Source organism: Balaenoptera borealis (genome assembly GCF_965194805.1).
Source record: "Balaenoptera borealis genome assembly, chromosome: 12".
NCBI lineage: Eukaryota > Metazoa > Chordata > Mammalia > Artiodactyla > Balaenopteridae > Balaenoptera > Balaenoptera borealis.
In genome coordinates this window covers 69,483,457-69,506,641 of record NC_138869.1, presented here as the reverse complement: position 1 = coordinate 69,506,641, position 23,185 = coordinate 69,483,457, and the positions used below count along the sequence as shown (strand labels likewise).

At 44.1% G+C, this 23,185-nt stretch overlaps 1 protein-coding gene across 1 annotated transcript; it reads left to right on the top strand.

Moving 5' to 3' along the window:
- Positions 1-304: 304 nt before the first annotated feature.
- Positions 305-6,185, top strand: RPS10 (ribosomal protein S10). The gene is made up of 6 exons (XM_082345175.1): positions 305-455; positions 1,294-1,443; positions 1,668-1,839; positions 3,325-3,402; positions 5,404-5,459; positions 6,095-6,185. Exons 2-6 carry the CDS (start codon positions 1,294-1,296, stop codon positions 6,134-6,136), a joined length of 498 nt encoding a protein of 165 aa, XP_082201301.1. The 5' UTR covers positions 305-455; the 3' UTR covers positions 6,137-6,185.
- Positions 6,186-23,185: the final 17,000 nt, after the last annotated feature.

The window sequence follows — 23,185 nt, the reverse complement described above, 5'->3', positions numbered from 1 at the left end:
TACCAAAATGTTAATAGCGATCCTTCGGTTGATGGGATTCTATTTTTATTCTTTTATTATTATTGTTATTGCAGTTATTATTATTTCGCCTGGTTTCTCTTTTCCCCCCTCAAAGAGCGTATATTATTTACATAATAATAAGTTAAATTACCGAAGGGAAACAAAAGAAAGACGTAGTGACTTTCTAAAGGGCCTGCCCAAGCAATAAAAGTGACCATTTATTGATAGAGCACGCAGGGTCAGAAGCCCCCAGCGGCGGTTTCCACGTGCGTGCATCCTCAAGGCGGCCATGGTTCGCGGTCGCCCGGAGACGCCAGTCCCTCAGGCACCGCCGAGGCCACCTCAGGCAGCGCGCGGGTCCTGACAGGGGGCGGGGCACGGCAGCCCGGAAGAGACGCCGCGCCGCACATACCCCTTCCTTTCCAGCTCCGGCCCCGGACGCAGCAACCGTCGTGGTGAGTTCCTCTGGAGTTCGGGTTCCATCGGCCCCCATCCTGGCCCTCTCGCCGCCGTAGTCGCTGCTCCTCCCCGGGGTTGCGGCGGAGGCTGCTCGCTCCCGCTCCCCTCACCTCCATTTCTGAGCAATGAGAGGGGCCAGGGGCGCACTTCGCGGGGTAGTGGGGCCCTGGCAGGCGAAGATTGGCGTCCCAATAGCGGAAGGCGGAGGAGAGGAGGATGAAGCCCTTTCGTGGCGGGGAAGATCCGGGCGAGGCTAGGGAGACTGTGCTCCTCTTGCACGCTGTTTTTCGGGGCAGAACCCCGCTCCCCGACTTGCCTCTTTGCCTGGCCATGGAAGTTTAGTTTGGGAGAAGAGTGGTAGGCTGTGAAGGTTTCAGCCCTTTGGTTTGGGGTCAGCGGCCTGTCATGAATCGAGGGCTTTCTTCTGGGTCCTTCCCGTGCACCTGAAGGTACCGCCGCGCCCATTCCGCATTAGGTACTGTTTGTTGCTGATGGTCCCCAAATAGTCCGAGCGTACAGGATCTGCTTCCCGTTTTATACCTTTGTTGTGAGTGTGAAGGTCTTGCAGCAAGTGTGTACCTCCATCTTCGTTTTATTTTAATGTTCTGGCAACTTCTCACCTGAATCGTGTTTTCGAGGGTGGGGGAGGGAACTAGTCACTTTTGGACTTAAGTTAGCGGAGTTTGAATTCTTGTTTTTCACGGTGTGTTTGAGGTTTCAGTCCATGGGACAGTGATTTGTGTGTGTGTGTGGTCTTTGGGGGTGATGAACTGGGTTACTGGCCCGTGGCCACACTGCTCAAAAAGGCTCTTGATAATCGCTTCCTTCTTGCAGATGTTGATGCCCAAGAAGAACCGGATTGCCATTTATGAACTCCTTTTTAAGGAGGGAGTGATGGTGGCCAAGAAGGACGTCCACATGCCTAAGCACCCCGAGCTGGCAGACAAGAATGTGCCCAATCTTCATGTCATGAAGGCCATGCAGGTAGCCGGGGGGGCTGCTGGAGTGGGGTGCAGATGGAGGGATTTTCCACCTGGTGTTCAAGGCAAATTCCAAGGAGAGGTCAGGACAGCCAGAGCTGCTTGCTGCCTTGAAGGGCTGTGAGGTAGATACACCGTGAAAATTTGTCTACTGTGAAGTTTGGCTTCCCATTTGCACTGCTTCTCTAGCCTCTAGGTATGTCTTAACCGTGGTTTTCTGTCTTACAGTCTCTCAAATCACGAGGCTACGTGAAGGAACAGTTTGCCTGGAGACATTTCTACTGGTACCTAACCAACGAGGGTATCCAGTATCTCCGGGATTACCTCCACCTGCCCCCTGAAATCGTGCCTGCCACCCTGCGCCGCAGTCGTCCTGAGACTGGCAGGCCGCGGCCCAAAGGTATAGTGCCCATATAATGCCTCTGAAGGCATTCTCTGAAGTTGCTCTTTCTGGGGAGAGAGGTGAAACAGTGGGTTTTTTTGTGGGGGGCATGGAGGTGGTCTTAGTAATATAACATTGCAATCAGCTTTTGAGGGACTCTGGCACGCAAGACCTAGGTCAAGTCCTAGAACCTTTAATGGAACTGGACTCAGGTCTTCAGAGAAATGGCATTAAACACAGGATATTAGTCTGTGGCAAGATAAACGTGGTAGAGTATTACTGAAATTTTCTCCTGAAATTTTTCCAGTAGAGCGAGGTGCTTATCCCCCCCAAGAAATCCAAAGCAAAGCTGTTTACCATGTGAAATAAATGAAGAGTTGTCTAGAGTTTCTTGGCAATGGGAGCAAAAATAATCACAACAGATAGGGGAGAATGGATGTAGAGAGTGCGTGTGTGTATATTAGCAGTGTGCAGGGGGTCTGTGTGTGGGGAATTACCTTCTGACTCGAGGTCATTGTTGGCTCACAGTTGGCATTTGTCAGGGCTATGGTTCCTTTTCCTTAGGTTTTGAAAAAACTTGTCACTGGAACTTTGTAGGAGGAGCAGTTTGTGAGTTTGATGAGGTGAGATGCAGAGATTCCTAAAAACAGGTGATCATCAGACTGTCAGGTTCCCTGGAATGGTACTTCATGGAGCTCAGGAATCTGCATTTTTTATGAAAGCTCCCTAGGTGGTTAGGCAGGATTACATATCTTTAGAGCAAAGGTTCTTCACTGCATCTTGGAATCTTTGGGGGCATGGGGGTGTTGCCAATGCCATTGTTCCCACACAAATTCCAGTTTGCCATAGGTGGGGCCTGGCGTTTATTTACTTTGACCACTTACTACAGATTGAATCTTATTTTATTTTATTTTTTAAAAAGTCCATTTTCAAATCATGAACTCTAGGTAATTTTCCAGCATAACAAGATAGAATACTAGATTAACCTTTCCGTGTTTGTGAGAATGTTACCCCACAGCCTAGCGAGACCCGAGGAGGAACTAGAGGATTCTCGGTGGCCTCTGTATTTATATACTTATATTGGAGGTGGGGCTTGCAGCTTATGGTGCCTCCTTTCCTGTTGCACAGGAAGTTTTCCATTTCAGAGATGGGTCAAGTTCAAAATTTTGGCTAGTCAAATGTTTGTAGAAATGGCTGGATTTCTTAATTTGCCAAGGAATTGGAAAATGTGTGTTTATGCTGAGAAATACAGTAGAAAGCAAACTTTTTGCAGGTGTATGACATTTTAATTAAGATGTGCGTTTTCCTAGGTCTTTGAGGAGCCAAAACGTCAGCGATGGCAAGTTTCTAGCTGACAGTTCTGGGTGTAGGAGTTCCTGTCCCCATTAACCCATTATAACTAAGTGTTGCCCAGTGAGAATGGAGAGCAGTTCATTCTTTTGGCCTGAAGGGAACAGAGTTCCCACGTTGCCCTGTGTTCATACTGTGGTTTAATTTGTGTAGGTCTGGAGGGAGAGCGACCTGCAAGACTCACAAGAGGGGAAGCCGACAGAGACACCTACAGACGAAGCGCTGTGCCCTGTGAGTAGCATCATCTGTATCTGGGTATTGGGGTAGAATCTTGGGATTCTACCCTGGCTGGGGCTCGGCCCTTGTAGATGCCAAGGTAACCAGTAAAGATCTTTCATTTCATCTCAGATCATCTCCAGCTGGAGTCCTTTGTACTTCTTGTCTTATGCAGGGATGGGGATTAGAAGGAAAGCCCTTTGAGCTGGGGACACCGAAGACTTTAGCTGAAGACATTTAGAGCAAAACGGAAGATTTTTAGGAAAGCAACATGCTTTCTTTGTTTTGTAGTTGTGTTCCTGTGTTGTGCTTGAGGGCAGGGCCCACTCACATCACCTTTGTTGCTTTTTTATTGCAAAAATAGTGCAAAATCTTGTTTTTAAATAGCACATGTTTGCGCTGATGGGAACAACAGACGTCTGTTCATTCAACAGATATATACTGAGTGCCTATGGTATGCCAGACACGATTCTAGGAACTGGGGGGCTAGTAGTGTACATGAGAGACAAAAGGCCCTTCTCTTGTTGAACTTGCATTTTAGTAGTAGGGGATGGATAAACAAAAATAAGTATATATCATGTCCATCGTGGGTGCTATTGGGGGGGAGGTGTGCAGTTTCCAGTTGGATTTTTAGGGAAAGTTCTGTCAAAGTGAGATTGAAGCAAACATCTGCAGGAGGTGAGGCTACCTGGGGGAAGAGCATTACAGACAAAGGTCCTATGGGGAAGGCACCTGACTTGTCTAAACAAGATAGTGGGAGAGTCAGATAAGGATGTAGGTCTCATAGTTCTGTGGGCCATGGTATGACTTGGGATTTTACTCTGGAATAAGATGGGGAGCCATTCAATTTGTTTTAAAGAGACTATGTCCTTGCTGCAGAAGCAGTTAATTGTGATATAAAAGAAAGGTGTAAAGAGAATTTTTACTAACTTTTACTGCTCTTGCCTCCCTACTTGTGGTGCCTGATTCTTCAGGTGTGAGATAGAAGTGAGCAGTTAACCTAAATAGCTTATAGGATAGTAGTAAGAAAGATTTCCTCCAGCAAACAGGCTCTCAGTTCAGAGAAAGTTCGTGGTCGCTTTTATTAGAAGTCAAACCACACGAGGAATCAGCCAGAGGATGTGACAGTTGGTCCCCAAGTTGAGGGTGGGGGAGTGAGCATTTCAGGGAGAGATCGGCATGAACAAAGGTACGGAGTTGGGGAGGGTACTGTGGCTCTGGTCAAAGGGCCAGCGGGTGAGCAGACAGGAGCCTGTGGTGGGTGTGGTCTGAAATGGGCCAAAGGGGGGCTCCGATTTGAATAAGACTTACTGAAACTGCACTGACTGTTAGCCCTGCCCCTCAAATGTAAATTGTAAAATTTCCTAGTGGTCACATTTAAAGCAAATAGAAATGGTTTATGTGGATATTAATTTTTTTTTAATCCCAGTGTATTTTGAAATGTTATTTTAATATGTAACCTGTATAAACATTGAGATATTTTGCATTCTCCAAGTCTTGATATCTGATGGGTATTTTGCACACATCTCAATTTGGACTAGTGGCTGACATATAGGACAGAGCAGCACTAGATCTTTCATCTTGTTTGCCACTTTCCCTTGGTCATAATAAAGTTGCTTTTTGCTTCTGTGGGCCCTTCACCTCTTAGTTCCCCCTTCATTGAGCTCCCTCTGAGCTAGGTGCTGGTCTGAAGCGTGGAAGTAACTCAGTGATTGGAAGTGCCATATAGGAAGGGCACATAATCCAGACGTCATGGTCAAGGCAGCCTTCCTGGAGGAGGCAATAGTTTGGGCTGTGAGTTTTGTAAGGTGACTTAAGGAAGGCTGCCCCAGGAGAGGGATGGGGCAGAGGTGGCTCAGAAGATGTTTCCCCACTGCAGGTTGTAATTTACTTGTACTTCATGGTACCTTTGCTGACATGGCTTTTCTTGCAAGATTGGGTTGGGTGACTTGTCTGTCCTTGTTCTGCAGTGGATCAGATCATATAATGAATCTAAATGGGTGTTTCTCATTCCAGCTGGTGCCGACAAGAAAGCCGAGGCCGGGGCTGGGTCAGCAACCGAATTCCAGTTTGTAAGTATCCCCTTTTTGCTCTTCATAAGCAGTCACTATTCTGGTCTCAGCCCTTTGGATCTGCATGTCCAGAGATGCAGTATAGTGTGGTGGGTCCCACTCCTCTTCCCAAACACGTATTCCAGATAGGTTTTTATATTACGGCACAGTATGCAAACATTTGTAAATATATAAATTACTGAAACACGTCTCACAGATCAATACTACATGAAGCATAGTGGTATTTTCTAGTTCATTAATGGCCATCATAGGCTCCCTGGATTAGTTTTGTGAACCAAAGCAAGGTTGAAACCAGAACACTGGAGATTGAGCAGGCTCTAGACTCCAGATGGTGTGGTCTTCGGCAGGTGCCCCTCTGTGCCTGTTTCCTCATCTATGAAGTAGTAGCTATCTCAAGGTAGTTGTGAGACTAGTTAATCCAAGTAAAGGATTAACCCCAGGGATGGTGTATCACTGTTGGGACAACAGCTGTCTTGGGCAGCAGGAAATGGGCCTAGGAGGTGAATGTGGCCCCAGAGCCTGTAAGAGGCAGGGCTGGGTTCTTTGAGCCCTTACATACGGGGACCTCTCCAGTGATGATGAGGCCTGCTGCCTGGCATACCACTTATGCTGATGTCACGTGTTTTTTCTTGCAGAGAGGCGGATTTGGTCGTGGACGTGGTCAGCCACCTCAGTAAAGTTTGGAAGAGATTGTTTTGTGTTGAATAAACGTGTAGCCAGAAAAGATTGATCTGTGTGCCCTGTTTTGTGCGTTATGTAGCCTGAACAGGACTGGTTTAAGGATCAGAGTGTTAAGTGGGGTAAGACCGGGTTGGTTTTGGGAGTTGTCCTTATCCAGGGTGACATCACTTGTTGCTGTTAGAGCTGCAGTACTTGGCTTTGACCTGGGCCCTCTTTGCTCCAGCATAAGCCTCCCTGTGGCGTCCTGTCCAGTGTGGTTAACCGTTCTGGGAGGTGGTTGGAAAGCTGGGCGTCTTTACCACACCAGCCATGCTGGCTCAGCTCTGTATGGTGGGAAAGTTGCTATTCTGGTCCTGGAATTATTAATCTTCAAAGCTCAGGGTTTACAAGAATCAGGGAGAAAACATTGCACAAAAACACCCTAAAGGGACTGCCCAGCCTCCCCCCCAGGAATACTAGACAACTGGAGGTCTTGCCATCCCAGGGCTCCTTGAAAATGGGAAATCCACTGTCCCATTTTCCTGGGGTTTGTCAGTGATGACCCAGCATACGACATGAGTAAATGGGCAAGAACAGTGTGTTGCTTTTCTCTTGGTGGGGCCAAGTGTCATGTAAGTACCCAGAGGGGTTTGATGGGACCATTTCTGTGGGCCTGCACTGCAAACACCACATGCTTGGTGCAGTGCCAGGAAGTGAGCCTTGAAGGTGCAGCCCAGTAAGAGCCCAGGGGCCCAAGCCTGCAGGCAAGTTTGCTGGGTGAGATACCAACTTTGACTTGCAGGTCAAACCTGGGCTGCTGATGGTTGCAGTAAATCTGCACTTCCTGCTCAGAGGTCAAAGCTTTTGAGGCAGCAACTCTGGGTCAACCAGCAGGCCCACCAAGGTAAGGAAAGCCAAGCCAGCAAGATGGATAACTAATAGCAGTGGCTCTTCTTAAGGGGTATGGGGACTTGGGAATAATTTGTGGGGTACTATGGGCCAAGCATTGTATGGAGAGGGAGGATAATTAGCCAGGTGAAACTGATAACTGATAAAAATCCTAAACTGCACAGGTGGTTTTGCACTGGTAACCACCTATTTCAGTCCTGACCGGCAGTTGTAATTTAGACCACAAGGTGGCAGCGGACAGCAACCCTGAATGTGCACTTACACTTAGTCCTGGGAGGTGAGCTTTGTATTCTGAACTGCCAATGAGTAGAAGCTTGCTTTGGCAGAAGGAGGTGGTGTTGGGGGAAGCTGTTTCAGAGCAGCCTTGGCTGCCTTGCCAAAGATTGCTTTATATCCAATTTTTCTGCTGGCTCGAGGGATGTCAAGTGGTTTGCCCGTGTTCACATGCCTTGTGATTGTTTAACCTGGATTCTACTGTGAAATGTTAGCTCTCAGCTTTACTGTTTCCCACCGAGGCCAGCAAGTGAGCAGATGGGTTTCTTCTATAGCCTTGGTGATTTTCTAGCCCTAAAATATCACTTTTTCAGCTACGGCTCTTTGCCAACCTTTTCTCTCGTGATTTAAATTAGTTGCAGAATGTGTTCTCCAAGATTACCCATGGACTCTGGGAAAACCCAAGGAATCTACAAAGTAGAGTCAGAGCCTACGGATAAAAATATACAGATGGAGGTGGTTCTTGCCTGCCAGCCCCCCTCCCTCCCCTACCTTGGTAAATTGAATGGCCCCTGCCAATCAATAATCATTGACTAGCTGCTTGGGGATCAATGCTGATAAATGCTCTGGGAAACAGAAGGCTTGACATTTGCCTTCAAGGACCTCACTGTCCAGTTAGGAAAGCAAAACCAAAGCTCTACAGTTGGCAAATTGTTAGTCCAGACTGAAAGGAAATGCAGGGCAGGGGCAGTGAATGAAGGCTGAAGTGACCCAGAGGTGGGTGTGTGGAGCAGGGGAGGGGTGAGACCAGTCAGTATCTTGAAGAGGTTTGATTGGAAAATAAAAGTGTCAGGTGGTGTCTGTGAGGTTATGAAGCAGATGTCAAAAATTAAGGTTTTATTTTTTAAATGAGTTTGGGAAAAACAAATGTTTGTTATGAATACCTGAGAGGGTCACTTGGGGTGGGTGGAATCCGAGGGGCAGAGAGCAGCCCCCCTGGCCACCTGCATGGGCACATCCATCACTGGGCGAAAGCTTTGGAGAAGTTTTGGCCTCTTTTCCAGTGTTGGTTTCGAGGCCCATGAAAGCCTGGCATCTGCCCACCAGCCCCATATATGGCTCACCAGCTAATCCCCACCACCACTACCACCAAAAACAGGCTCCAAAGGATTTTTAAGGGATTTTGGAAGCTGACAGCTGAAGGTACATTTTCCTAATACAAACTTCCCTATATGGACACAAATCCCCATTCCCTGAAAAATATGGTCCCCTTATAGGGAGTGCCAATAACAGCTTGAAGTCTCTTGGTGGGGCCAAGTGCCATCTCATAAGTGCCCTGGTTCTTTAGAAGTCCAGATTTTGGTTTGATTAATAGACCTTTGAGAAGCAGCTACCATATGCCTATGTTGGGTGCTGGGAGACAAAGGTGTTTTTGAGAAGGATACATCCTCTAGCCCTGAAGACGTGAGGGCCCACTTGAACCCTCCCTCCACAAGTGCCTCACCAGGCCTCCAGCAGCACAGTGTGGGTCCTAGGAATTCACCATCCCTACCCTTGTCTCCAGAAGCCAGGCCTGTTCAAGTGAGAACTAAAAGAAAAGAGGCACGCCTGTGCCCAGACTGTTCTCCAAGCTTTGGGAATGCAGCCTGTAGTAGCCACGCAGCAATGCAGGGTCATGGGCTCCCATCACATCTGCTTTGATGCTGAGCCTCAGAATGGATTTATCAGTTCTTAGACCTGGGAGAAATGAGATGGGAGAAAGGAATCTTGCTGATAGGGCTAATTAGGGCAATTGTTTCAAAGCCCACAGATGAAGCAGACCTGGTTTAATCTGTCCTGGGACCAGGTTTGCCCAACTTTTCAATGAATGTAAAGCACTCTTGGCTCAGAGGATGGATCAGTGACTGAGGTGAGAGATGGCCTTTTGAAAGGTTGGGCTTTCAGGACAAAGTCTCAGGATGTTATGGAGGGAAGCGGGGGTCTGCTGGCGGTTAGGTGACTAGGCTGGGTGTCGGGGCAGGAGTGTAAGACATCCTCCTGACCTGGCCCTCTCCTCCACCTTGCCTCGTGCCGCCATGAACTTTCCCGGAGCCAGTGCAGTGCCCTCCTAAGAGGTCCCCTGCCTCTCGCTTTGCCTTGATTTCAACTACTGTCTCCACCTCAGCCACAGTTATTTTTCAGAAACAGATGTGAACAAGCTACTCCTCATCTTAAAATCCTTCCAAAGTTCCATGTTGCCTTCTAGAGCCTTCTAGAATCTAGACGAATGCCAGACTACATGCATGGCCTAACAGGTTCATCTGCCTACCAAAACAAGGCTCCAAGTTCCAGAATCCAGCTACACTGACGCCCTTTCTCAGCTTCAGGTTTTTTTGCATGTGGTGTTACATATGTGGGGAAACTCTCCCACCCCCACCCACTCGGGGCTCTTGTTCATTCTTCAGATTAAATATCTCCTCTGAGAAGCCTTTCCTGACGGAACCCACCTGACTGCAAAGTCTGGCTAGGGGTTCCTCCCGTGCGTGCCCGTGGCGTCCCAGCTCTCGCAGGCTGGGTGGGAACTGTTTGGACACTGGTCCATTTTCTCTCTAACACTGAGCCTCGCTCCAGTGGCCTAGCTCAGAGTCTCATAGGTAGTAGCTCCTTTTTTTTTTTTTTTTTTAATATTTATTTATTTATTTATTTTGGCTGTGCAGGGTCTTAGTTGCGGCACGGGGGATCTTTAGTTGCGGCAGGCGAACTCTTAGTTGCACCATGCATGTGGGATCTATTTCCCCGACCAGGGATTGAACCCAGGCCCCTTGCATTGGGAGTGTGGAGTCTTACCCACTGGGCCACCAGGGAAGTCCCTAGTCTTTTTTGTTTTTAACTTTTTATTATTTTATATTGGAGTATAGTTGATTAACAATGTTGTGATAGTTTCAGGTGTACAACAAAGTGATCCAGTTATACAATTTCCCATTTAGGTTGTTACATAATATTGAGCAGAGTTCCCTGTGCTATACAGTAGGTCCTTGTTGGTTATCCAGTAGCTCCTTTGTAATTATTCGCTGCATGAATGATGTCCTGGAGGGAGTTATCTCTGAGAAGCCTCCCCCTTCTGTAGAAAGAACACTGGTGGGGAAAACAAAAATCTCTGCAGGAGCCTAAATTGGGAATGCAAAAGTGACTGTGACACATCCTGACCGTGGAGGTTCTGCCAGAGTTGGGGAGACAGACCTAGAAACTTACACCAAGTGGTAAGTGGTCCAGTGGCTATGGTTGGAATTTAACTGGTGGCTTCTGGGGACGAGGGAAGCAAACATTATCAAGAGGAAGTCCTCCCATAGTGGGCCACCGTGACCTTCTGAGCTGAATCTTACAGTTTGAACTAAAGTAGAATGAGGCTGGCCCAGGTGATGTCTCACAGAGTAACTGGAGAAGCAGCCTGGGGCTCCCTTCCCCAAGTCTAGGAGTTTGTATTATTTTTATTCTTTTACTTACTTTCTTTCAGCTTTGTTGAGGTATAACTGACATGTAATAAAATACATATACAGACATACTTCAGAGATATTGCAGGTTCAGTTACAGACCACTGCAATAAAGTGAATATTGCAATAAAATGAGTCACACGAATTTTTTGGTTTCGCAGTGCATATGAAAGTTATGATATGCTATTAAGTGTGCAATAGCATTGTGTCTAAAACACAATGTACATATCTTAATTTAAAAATGATTGGGACTTCCCTGGTGCCACAGTGTTTAAGAATCCGCCTGCCAATGGAGGGCACACAGGTTTGAGCCCTGGTCGGGGAAGATCCCACATGCTGCGGAGCAGCTAAGCCCGTGCACCACAACTACTGAGGCTGTGCTCTAGAGCCCGCGAGCCACAACTACTGAGCCCGTGTGCCACGACTCCTGAAGCCCGCATGCCTACAGCCCGTGCTTCATAACAAGAGAAGCCACTGCAATGAGAAGCCCAAGCACCACAACGCAGAGTAGCCCCTGCTCGCTGCAACTAGAGAAAGCCCATGCGCAGCAGTGAAGACCCAACGCAGCCAAAAAAAAATTTTTTTTAATTTAAAAAATTTAAAAAAGCTTTATTGCTAAGAAATGCTAACCATCATCTGAGCCTTTAGTGAGTCATAGTAGTAACATCAAAGATCACTGATCACAGAGCACCATAATAAATAATAATAAGAAAGTTTGAAATGTTCCAAGAATTGATAAAATGTGACAAAGACATGAAGTAGCAAATGCTGTTTGGAAAAATGGCGCCAATAGATTTGCTTGACGCAGGGTTGCCACAAACCTTCAATTTGTAAAAAACACAGTATCTGTGAAACGCTGTAAAACGAGATATGCCTGTATTTAGAGTGTACAGTCTGATAAATTTTGACATGTATAAGCCCATGAAATCAAGACAATGATTGGTAATCCCTCACCCCATCCCCAGGCTTTCTGCCTGATCTGTTTTCTGTCAGTATAGGTTAGTTTGCGTTTTCTAGAGTTTTATAAAAATGGAATTATACAGTATGCACCCTTTTATAGACTGGCTTCTTAGCAACATCGTTTTGAGATTCATCAGAGTCATTGCGTGTATCAAGTTCCTTTTTGTTGCTAAGTAGTATTCCATTGTATGGATATAGCACAATTTTTAATCCATTTACCTGTTAGTGAGTATTTGGGTCGCTTCCTGTTTTGGGCTATTGTGACTAATGCTACTATGAACATTCATGTTCATTTGTGTGGACATATATTTTCACTTCTCTTGGGTATATACTTAGGAATGGAGTTCCTAAGTATATATTACTATATGGGTCATATAGTAATTCTGTAACATTTTGAGGAATGGCCAAACTTTTCCAAAGTGGAAAGTTTTCTGAAGTGATCTTCCTTGCGGCATGCAGACTCTTAGTTGCGGCATGCGGACGTCTCAGTTGTGGCATGTAGACTTCTCAGTTACAGCATGCATGTGAGATCTAGTTCCCTGACCAGGTATCGAACCTGGGCCTCCTGCATCAGGAGTACAGAGTCTTACATTTTACATTTCCTGCCAATAGCATATGAGTTTCAGTTGCTTTCATCTTCATGGGTACTTGGTCTGTTCAGTCTTATTATTTTAGCCAGTCTAATAGGTGTGAGAGTTGGGATTTTATCCTGTAGATTGATAGTAAGCCAATTAACAATATAAAGGTGAGGACTGATATAGCCAGGAGTGCTGGATGCTTGGCAAACACTTGAATCCCCACTGCAGGAAATTGTAGACTGAATCTGGGTCTGTGCAGTGACCACACTGGGGCACTGAGTGGTCATGGGTAAACCACTCAGTCAATAGTGACCACAATACACATTCAGCCTGCTAACGGGAAAGGGGAGGGGGGAAAATCCATCATTTGATTGCTCAGTTTTAGAAAGGGAAACTAGGACAGAATGAGGGCATTAAGGGGAGAGAAATGAAAGGAATTGTTTAAAAAGTTACAGCCCATAGAAAGCCTGGAGCCCATTTCTATTAAAAGTGCTTTATTGGAAGCCCGTGATAAATGCATGGCACAAATCCAAAAGAACAGCCACTTGAAAAATAAGCCCTGCATGGTTTACTGACATATCAAAGAGGCCATTGTGAGGAGAAAGGCATCTTTAAAAATAAATATTAAATGGGACAGGATACCCAAGCTGAGGGAATAAAGAGACCTCAAAATGGAGCAAAACTTGTAAAAGCCACAAATCAAATGACGTAAAAATTCTGAAGAGTACCAGAAAGAAATGTCAAAGTAAATTGTTCTAGTTTATTTAAGTGCATGAGAAGCAGGAGGTCAGTTTGAGAATCTAGGGTCATCAGTTCATTAATGTGCAAAGAGTGTATGAGGGAGGGGAGGGAGGGATGAACAGTCAAATGACTCTGACATCTTGGCCTCCATCGCAGAGATTTCCCCTTCTGTTAAAAAAAAAAGTATTATGGAAAATTTCAAGCATATATAAGATAAACGTAAGAGTGTAATAAACCACCATATATCCACCACTGGGCTTCAACAGTCATCAACATTCTGCCACTCTTGTTACATCGATCCCTATACCCACTGCCCTCTTACCCCTAACTTGATTGTTTTTTTAAAGTCAAATTTATGGAGGTATAATTTACATGCAGTAAAATTTACCCTTTTTAGGGATACAGTTCTGAGTTTTGATAAACATATAGGCGTGTAACCACTGCCACAGCAAAGCTATGGAACTTTTCCATCACCCTAAAAAAAGGTCCCGCATGTTGCCCCTGTGTGGTCAGCACTCTGACAACCAGTGTTCTTAGTCTCCATAATTTTGCCTTTTCCAGAATATCAGAAAACTGGAACCATACAGTATGTCCTTTTCTTCCCCCCTATTTCTTTACGTATTTATTTTGGCTGTGCTGGATCTTAGTTGCGACAGGTGATATCTTCCTGTGGCATGCGGGCTCTTAGTTGTGGCATACAAACTCTTAGTTGCAGCATGCATGCGGGATCTAGTTCCCCGACCAGGGATCGAACCCACGCCTCCTGCACTGGGAGTGTGGAGTCTTACCCACTGGACCACCAGGGAAGTCCCAGTATGTCCTCTTTTGTGTCTGACTTCTTTTGCTCAGCATACGGTTTTTTGTTTTTAATTAATTAATTTATTTATTTATTATTTATTTTTGGCTGCGTTGGGTCTTCATTGCTGTGCGCGGACTTTCTCTAGTTGCAGCGAGCAGGGGCTACTCTTCGTTGTGGTGCATGGGCTTCTCACCGCGGTGGCTTCTCTTGTTGCGGAGCATGGGCTCTAGGCGCGCAGGCTTCAGTAGTTGTGGTTAGCGGGCTCTACAGCACAGGCTCAGTAGTTGTGGCTCACGGGCTTAGTTGCTCCGCGGCATGTGGGATCTTCCTGGACCAGGGCTCGAACCCGTGTCCCCTGCATTGGCAGGCGGATTCTTAACCACTGCGCCACCAGGGAAGTCCCAGCATATGGTTTTGAGATTCATCCATGATGCTGCCTGAGGAAGTAATTTATTCCTTTCTGTTGCTGAGGAGTATTCCACTATGTGGATGTACTACAGTTTGTCTATCCACCTCATTACAAATAACTCAATTTTGTTTCTTTTTATGGCTGAGTAATATTCCATTGTATATATGTGCCACATCTTCTTTATCCATTCATCTGTTGATGGACACTTAGGTGGCTTCCATGTCCTGGCTATTGTAAATAGTGCTTCAGTGAACATTGTGGTACATGACTCTTTTTGAATTATGGTTTTCTCAGGGTATATGCCCAGTAGTGGGATTGCTGGGTTGTATGGTAGTTCTATTTTTAGTTTTTTAAGGAACCTCCATACTGTTCTCCATAGTGGTGGTATCAGTTTACATTCCCACCAACAGTGCAAGAGGGTTCCCTTTTCTCCACACCCTCTCCAGCATTTATTGTTTGTAGATTTTTTGATGATGGCCATTCTGACCGGTGTGAGGTGATACCTCATTGTAGTTTTTTTTTTAATTATTATTTTATTATTTATTTATTTATTTAATTTTGGCTGTGTTGGGTCTTCGTTTCTGTGCAAGGGCTTTCTCTAGTTGCGGCGAGCGGGGGCCACTCTTCATCGCGGTGCGCGGGCCTCTCACTATCGCAGCCTCTCTTGTTGTGAGGCACAGGCTCCAGACGTGCAGGCTCAGTAGTTGTGGCTCACGGGCCCAGTTGCTCCGCAGCATGTGGGATCTTCCCAGACCAGGGCTCGAACCCATGTCCCCTGCATTGGCAGGCAGATTCTCAACCACTGCACCACCAGGGAAGACCCCTCATTGTAGTTTTGATTTGCATTTCTCTAATGATTAGTGATGTTGAGCATCCTTTCATGTGTTTGTTGGCAATCTGTATATCTTTGTTGGAGAAATGTCTATTTAGGTCTTCTGCCCATTTTTGGATTGGGTTTTTTGTTTTTTTGATATTGAGCTGCATGAGCTGCTTGTATATTTTGGAGATTAATCCTTTGTCAGTTGCTTCATTTTCAAATATTTTCTCCCATTCTGAGGGTTGTCTTTTTGCCTTGCTTATGGTTTCCTTTGCTGTGCAAAAGCTTTGAAGTTTCATTAGGTCCCATTTGTTTATTTTTGTTTTTATTTCCATTACTCTAGGAGGTGGATCAAAAAGGATCTTGCTGTCAAAGAGTGTTCTGCCTATGTTTTCCTCTAAGAGTTTTATAGTGGCTGGCCTTCCATTTAGGTCTTTTTTTTTTTTTTTTAATGAATTTATTTAATTTTTGGCTGCGTTGGGTCTTTGTTGTTGCACGCAGGCTTTCTCTAGTTGCGGCGAGTGGGGGCTACTCATTGCTGTGATGCGCGGGCTTCTCACTACGGTGGCTTCTCTTGTTGTGGAGCACGAGCTCTAGGCGCATGGGCTTCAGTAGTTGTTGTGCTTGGGCTTAGTTGCTCTGCGGCATGTGGGATCTTCCCGGACCAGGGCTGGAACCCGTGTCCTCTGCATTGGCAGGCGGATTCTTAACTACTGGGCCACCAGGGAAGTCCCCTACATTTAGGTCTTTAATCCATTTTGAGTTTATTTTTGTGTATGGTGTTAGGGAGTGTTCTAATTTCATTCTTTTACATGTAGCTGTCCAGTTTTCCCAGCACCACTTATTGAAGAGGCTGTCTTTTCTCCATTGTATATTCTTGCCTCCTTTATCAAAGATAAGGTGACCATATGTGCATGGGTTTATCTCTGGGCTTTCTATCCGGTTCCATTGATCTATATTTCTGTTTTTGTGCCAGTACCATACTGTCTTGATTACTGTAGCTTTGTAGTAGTCTGAAGTCAGGGAGCCTGATTCCTCCAGCTCCATTTTTTTTCTCAAGATTGCTTTGGCTATTTGGGGTCTTTTGTGTTTCCATACAAATTGTGAAATTTTTTGTTCTAGTTCTGTGAAGGATGCCATTGGTAGTTTGATAGGGATTGCATTGAATCTGTAGATTGTTTTGGGTAGTGTAGTCCTTTTCACAATGTTGATTCTTCCAATCCAAGAACATGGTATATCTCTCCATCTGTTTGTATGGTCTTTCATTTCTTTCATGAGTGTCTTATAGTTTTCTGCATACAGGTCTTTTGTCTCCTTAGGTAGGTTTATTCCTAGGTATTTTATTCTTTTTGTTGCAATGGTAAATGGGAGTGTTTCCTTAATTTCACTTTCCGATTTTTCATCATTAGTGTATAGTAATGCAAGAGGTTTCTGTGCATTAATTTTGTATCCTGCTACTTTACCAAATTCATTGATTAGCTCTAGTAGTTTTCTGGTAGCATCTTTAGGTTTCTCTGTGTATAGTATCATGTCATCTGCAAACAGTGACAGTTTTACTTCTTCTTTTCCAATTTGGATTCCTTTTATTTCTTTTTCTTCTCTGATTGCTGTGGCTAAAACTTCCAAAACTATGTTGAATAATAATGGTGAGAGTGGGCAACCTTGTCTTGTTCCTGATCTTAGTGGAAATGGTTTCAGTTTTTCACCATTGAGGACGATGTTGGCTGTGGGTTTGGCATATATGGCCTTTATTATTTTGAGGTTAGTTCCCTCTCTGCCTACTTTCTGGAGGGTTTTTATCATAAATGGGTGTCGGAATTTGTCGAAAGCTTTTTCTGCATCTATTGAGATTATCATATGGTTTTTATCCTTCAGTTTGTTAATATGGTGTATCACATTGATTGATTTGCGTATATTGAATAGTCTGATTTTCTTTATACAGGCATTCGGGGTCCACCTGACCTTGTAATATACAAGTCCTAACTCCACCCTTTTGACAAATGGACACAACCATGTAACTCACTTTTCTGAGAAGGAGAAAAGCAGTCCCTGACATCCAGGAACTGGCCTGACCCTTACAGCTAGGCCTTGGCATGTTAGAAGTTGGCCTGGCACTCACAGTTGAGGCCATGTCACTCTCCTGTTGGATATAAACAATGTCATCAAACATCAGCATCAGACAAGGTGACTTTGTGACTCAAAGTCAAAAAACTTTATAATCTTGTCTAAGCACAGACAAAAACAAGTTCACTGTACAAACCACTAAAATATAAAGCATGCCCCTCTCTCAGATGATATGAGGGACTGCTTCTCTACCAGTTATGTCTTTAGCCATGTTCTCCCTCATTCTAGGAAAGATTTTTTAAGATACCCAATCATAGAGTTACCCTGCTTCCTGACAGCATCCGATCCAGAACAAAGCCCTGTTTCCTTAAAACCTCCCCCAAATCACCTCAGGCATTTTAAAAATCACCTTTCTGAGATGCTCTATGCTTCTCCATGGTATGTGTTCTCCATCATTGTAAGCAGCAAAAATCCCAACTTGTTCAACTACAGGTATATGCATGGTTTTGGCCTGGAGGGCACTGACACCCCTATCCAGATGCAGAATATTTCACTTTCCCATAAAATTCTCTTATGTCTCTTCCCAGTTAATCCACCCCCTATCACAGATGGACTTCTATGTTGTTTGGCTGTTATGAATAAAGCAGCTGTGAACATTTTGTACAGGTCCTTTTGTGGACATGTTTTCATTTTTGCTAGGTGTATTAGTTTCCTATTGCTGCTGTAACAAATTCACACACATTTAGTGGTCTAAAACAACACAAATTTATTATCTTACTGTTCTAGGGGTCAGAAGTCCTAAATGGGTCAGCAGGGCTGTGTTCCTCTTGCTGCTTTGGGGAGAATCTGTTTTCTTGCCTTCTCCAGCTTCTGGAAGCTACCTGCATTCCATGACCCTTTCCAACATCTTTTTTTTTTTTTTAATTTTTAAATTTATTTTTGGCTGTGTTGGGTCCTCATTGCTGCGCGCGGGCTTTCTCTAGTTGTGGAGAGCAGGGCCTACTCTTCGTTGTGGTGCACAGGCTTCTTATTGCGGTGGCTTCTCTTGTTGCAGAGCACGGGCTCTAGGCACACGGGCTTCAGTAGTTGCAGCACGTGGGCTCAGTAGTTGTGGCACGCAGGACCTAGAGTGCTCGGGCTTCAGTAGTTGTGGTGCGCAAGCTCAGTAGCTCCACGGCGTTTGGGATCTTCCCTGACCAGGGATCGAACCCGTGTCCCCTGCATTGGCAGGCGGATTCTTAACCACTGTGCCACCAGGGAAGTTCCCTTCCAACATCTTAAAGCCAGCATCTTTAAATCTCTCTCCCTCTGACCTCTACTTCTGTCATCACATCTTTTTGTCTGTCTCTGACTCTCCTGTCTCCCTCTTTCCCTTATAAGGACCCGTATGATTACATTGGGCCCACCCAGCTAATGCAGGTTAATATCCCCATCTCAAGATCCTTAACTTAATCACATCTGCAAAGTCCCCTTTTCTGTGAAAGGTGATGTATTCATAGATTCTAGGGATTACAACATGGACATGACTTTGATTGGGATTGCTTTGAATATACAGATCAATTTGGGGAGAATTAACTTCTTAACACGCTCAAGTCTCTCAGTCCATTAACATGGTATATCTCTCCACTCATTTAGATTTTCTTCAATCTGTCTCAACAATGTTTTGTAATTTTTAGTGCAAAATCTTTTGTTAAATTTATTCCTGAGTATTCTAATGGTATTTTAAATGGAATTGTTCTTTTAAATTTTATTTTCTAATTGTTTTCTTCTAGAATATTAAAAATCATTGATTTTTAGCCCTTTAAATTAAAACGTAAAGAATACACAATAAAAATGCACAGATTTTAGATATTCAGTTCATTGAGTTTTGACAATTGCATACTCCTATATAATCACTGCCTAAAACAGGAGATAAAACATTTTTATCCCCCCGGGATGTTTTTTCCTGCCCTTTTCCAGCCAGTTCCTTCCCCAGTGTTCCTACAGCCACTATCAGATTACTATCACCACAGATTTGTTTGGTCTGTATCTAGATTTTATAGAACTGTATTTCTATAATATACACTTTTCAAAATGACTAGCTTCTTTCACTTATAATGTTTTTGGAATTTATCCATATTGTTGCACGTATCAGTAATTTATTTTATTGTTGAGTAGTATTCCATTGCACAAATATACCATTATTCATCTATTTTCCTTTTGACATTTGTCAAAATGACATTTGACATTTGACTTCCAGCTTGGGGTTATTATGAATAAGGCTGTCGTAAACATTCTTTTGTTAAGTTTTTGTGAACATTTGTCTTAACTTCTGTTGGGTAAATGCCTAGGAGTGGAATTGCTGGGTCATAGGCTAGATCTGCCTAACTTAATACGAATTTTCCAAAAGGTTCTTTGGAGTGGTGTTTCATTGTACAACCAGCACACAACCATTGTATCAGAGTTTCATTTGCTCCACAGCATAGTCAGCATTTGCTGTTGTAAGTCTTTTTGATTTTATTCATTCTAATGAGTGTGACATTGTATCTCATTGTAGTTTTAATTTATAGTTACCTAATAACAATGATCTTAAACGTTTTTCTATGTGCTTGTTGGGCATTTTTGTCTTATTTTGTGAAGCATCTGTTCAATTATATTTTCCATTTTTTAAAATTGGGATGTTTTTTGTTTTATTGTTGATTTCTGTAAATATAAAAATGCATCTTGGATACCAGTCATTTGTTTTTTATATATGATGTCTTGTCTATTAATTTTCTTAATGATGTCCTTTGACAAGAAGAAGTTTTAAATTTTGATGATGTCTGGTTTTTTGGGGGTTTTTTTGATGCTAATTTTTAAAAAATATTTATTTATTTATTTATTTATTTATTTACTTTTGGCTGCATCGGGTCTTAGTTGCGGCATGCAGGATCTTCTGTTGCAGCATGTGGGCTCCTCTCCAGTTGTGGTGCAAGGGCTCTGTAGTTGTGGCGTGCAGGCTTACTTGCCCTGTGACATGAGGGATCTTACTTCCCTGACCAGGGATTGAACCCGTGCCCCCTGCAGTGGAAGGGCAGAGTCTTAACCACTGGACCACCAGGAAAGTCCCAATTGTTAGGTTTTCTTGAAATGTCTCTATCTCTGATGGTATTCCATTTCTGAAGCAGACAGGAAAAAAATCCTCGTCAGGTGAGAAGGGCTAGAACCACATTGAGGTAATGGGCCAAAACTTGTGACTAGCCCCATGGAAGGGATGAGTAAGCATGTTTGATTCCCTAGCTCTATTAAAAAATTTACCCTCAGGCCTGCTGTGGAACTTGAAATATATTTATTAGAGCTTTACCCTACAGGACTTTTGGAAAATTGAACATTTTTAGTAGAATGACATATTTGTTAGGATTAATTTATTTGATTTAAATCTATTACCACCCATTATCACCTAAGGAAGGGTAGCCACTTCTCAAGAATTATCTCCTTTCCCTCTGTTAAGTATACTGTCTAGGACGTATGGGCAATGAATGAATGAATCACAGGTCAGGCAACTTTTATGAAAGGTGTGGTAGGTAGCTTCTCATATGGCCTCCAATGATCCTTGCATCCTGCTATTCGTGCCTTTGTGTAACCCCCTCCCACATTGAGTCAGGCTGACTTACGTGATCAGTAGAAAGCTATGGAACCGATAAAGTGTGACTTTCAAGGCTAGGTCATAGAAGGCATTGCAGTTCAGTCTTGGGATATTGTACTGTTCTTTTTGGGAGGAATCCAGCCACCATGGCATGAGGATGCTCAAGCAGCCCCATGGAGAAGTCCACACAGAAATGTGGACTTCCAATAAGAAGTGGATCCTCCTACTCCAGTCACGCCTTCAGATGACTGCAGCCCCAGCCAACATCTGACTGCAACCTTATGAGAGACACCACCCCAGAACCACTCAGCCAAGCCACTCCAGGAGTCTTACCCCATAGAAACCATGAAAAATTAGAAATGATTCATGTTTTAAGCTACTATGTTTTGGGGAGCAAAAGGTAACAAACACAAAAGCAAAGATCAGAAGCAGAAGGTGCTCCTGGGGGACTTAATGGGATGGACAAGGTAGTCCTGGGAGGCGGGAGGAGTGAGAGGCATGTTAAGGGAGCAGGGTGGAGTAAGGAACCTGTGAAAACCAGTTTTCTGTGTTTTATTTGCCATTTCATCCAGGATTGGCTCTAAAAAGTTGCTACAGATGATCTCCAAAATGTGTAATCACGAGAATGCTGTGTGATCTTCATTCAGAAGACTGATTTTAGGTGTGTCATAGAGGATATTCCTATAGACAGGTGAGTCTCATTCCATACTGGGCAAGTGATTGAGCTCTCTACTAAAGGTCAGGTTCTAGAAGGGCAACAGCTGTTTTTCCATTAACAAATTTTTTTTTTTTTTTTGAGATGTGTCTGTGTCAGGTCCTGGGATAACTGCTGAGCAAGATAAGCAATGATAAGTGAGACACAGACCCTGCCTTCAAGAAATCTGAAATATGAGATTGGCAAGAAAACAATGACAACAGTATGTGACAAATAGTGTAACAAAGCAGGAAAAACCGAGGCCAGTAGGAAGCATAAAGGCAGTTAGGAGGGCTTTTAACTTGCATTCTGAGAATATAAATAAATATAATTTGGTCTCTGGGTGGGAGTGGAGGGACAATGGAATGTGTGAGGGTCTTGGAAGACGAGTTCTCCAGACAGCAAGGAAGCATGTTCAAAGACTTGCAAGGCTGTCTGGAGGTTCAAGAAACCATAGTTAGTTCAAAAAAAAAAAAAAGAAACCACAGGTAGTTCAGAATGACTAGACTATTGAGTAAGGTCGGCAGGGGCCAGCTCTTGCAGGGTCTTGTGTTTCCTGGTAGAATTTGGATTTTATCTTCTTCAAATCACTGAGGAGCAACTGTAGGTGTTTCTTTTTTTGTTTGTTTTTTTTTGGCCTTGCCACATGGCTTGAGGGATCTTAGTTCCCCGACCAGGGATAGAACCCGTGTCCCCTGCAGTGGAAGCATGGAATCCTAACCACTGGACCACCAGGGAAGTCCCCAAAATAGACTTTCATTTTCTTATTTTATTTGTTTATTTTTTGGCCGCACTGCACGGCTTGCAAATGTAGGTGTTTAATCAAGGCCATGACTTACTCAGATCTTCATTTGGGAAGGATTCCTCTTGCTGCAGTGGGTGAATGGGGTTGAACAGGGCTGGATGGGAGCCAAGAAGAACACTGTTTAAGCAAGAGGGAGAGTCCTAATGAAGTAATGGCAGAGGGCAAAGAGGGAAGGGGTTGAGGATGTCCAGAAGGCAGAAGCATTGGAGTTTATCAATGGGATGGAAGGTAGGAGATATATTGACTCCCAGCTTTCTGGCTTAGGCACCTGAAGAGTTACCTTACTCTTTACTATGGTCATAGGGAAACAGGCAACATTTTACATATTAATTTTTTCTTATAGGACTTTCAGAGAAGAATTTAACTGGAATAATGTTAATAAGTACAATTATTTTATGAATTTAAATCTAGTATTTACCCATTATCTTCCAGGAAAGGGTGCAATTCTTTGGTTAATGTTTCCTTTTTTTAAAAAAATTAATTTATTTTAATTTATTTTATTTTTGGCTGCATTGGGTCTTCATTGCGGTGCGTGAGCTTCTCATTGCAATGGCTTCTCTTGTTGCAGAGCACGGACTCTGGTGCACAGGCTTCAGTAGTTGTGGCGTGAGGGCTCAGTAGTTGTGGCACACAGGCTTAGTTGCTCCGCGGCATGTGGAACCTTCCTGGACCAGGGCTTGAACCTGTGTCCCCTGCATTGGCAGGAGGATTCTTAACCACTGCACCACCAGGGAAGTCCTGGTTAATGTTTCCTGAATGAAGAAAAAGTAATTATTACGATTAAGGCAAGGGATCTGGGAGCGATCTAGTGAGTTCTTGCAACTAAAGAGGCCCACAAAAGGTGGAGAAGGAATTAGAAACCAACAGAAAACCTCCATCCATCTAGTGAATCAACATTTACTGAGCTCTTATTTTGAACAAAGCCCTGTGCTAGGAGGTGGAGGTATCCAGGTAAATGAGACACAGTGCCTGCCTTCAAAGATGTGACAATTTAACTTGCTTA

Bases quoted from the DNA above. Each gene is read 5' to 3' on its own strand.
- RPS10 (XM_082345175.1), top strand. From the start codon at position 1,294: ATGTTGATGCCCAAGAAGAACCGGATTGCCATTTATGAACTCCTTTTT. The intron at 1,444-1,667 runs GTAGCCGGGGGG...TCTGTCTTACAG, and splicing joins ATGTCATGAAGGCCATGCAG to TCTCTCAAATCACGAGGCTA. The intron at 1,840-3,324 runs GTATAGTGCCCA...TAATTTGTGTAG, and splicing joins TGGCAGGCCGCGGCCCAAAG to GTCTGGAGGGAGAGCGACCT.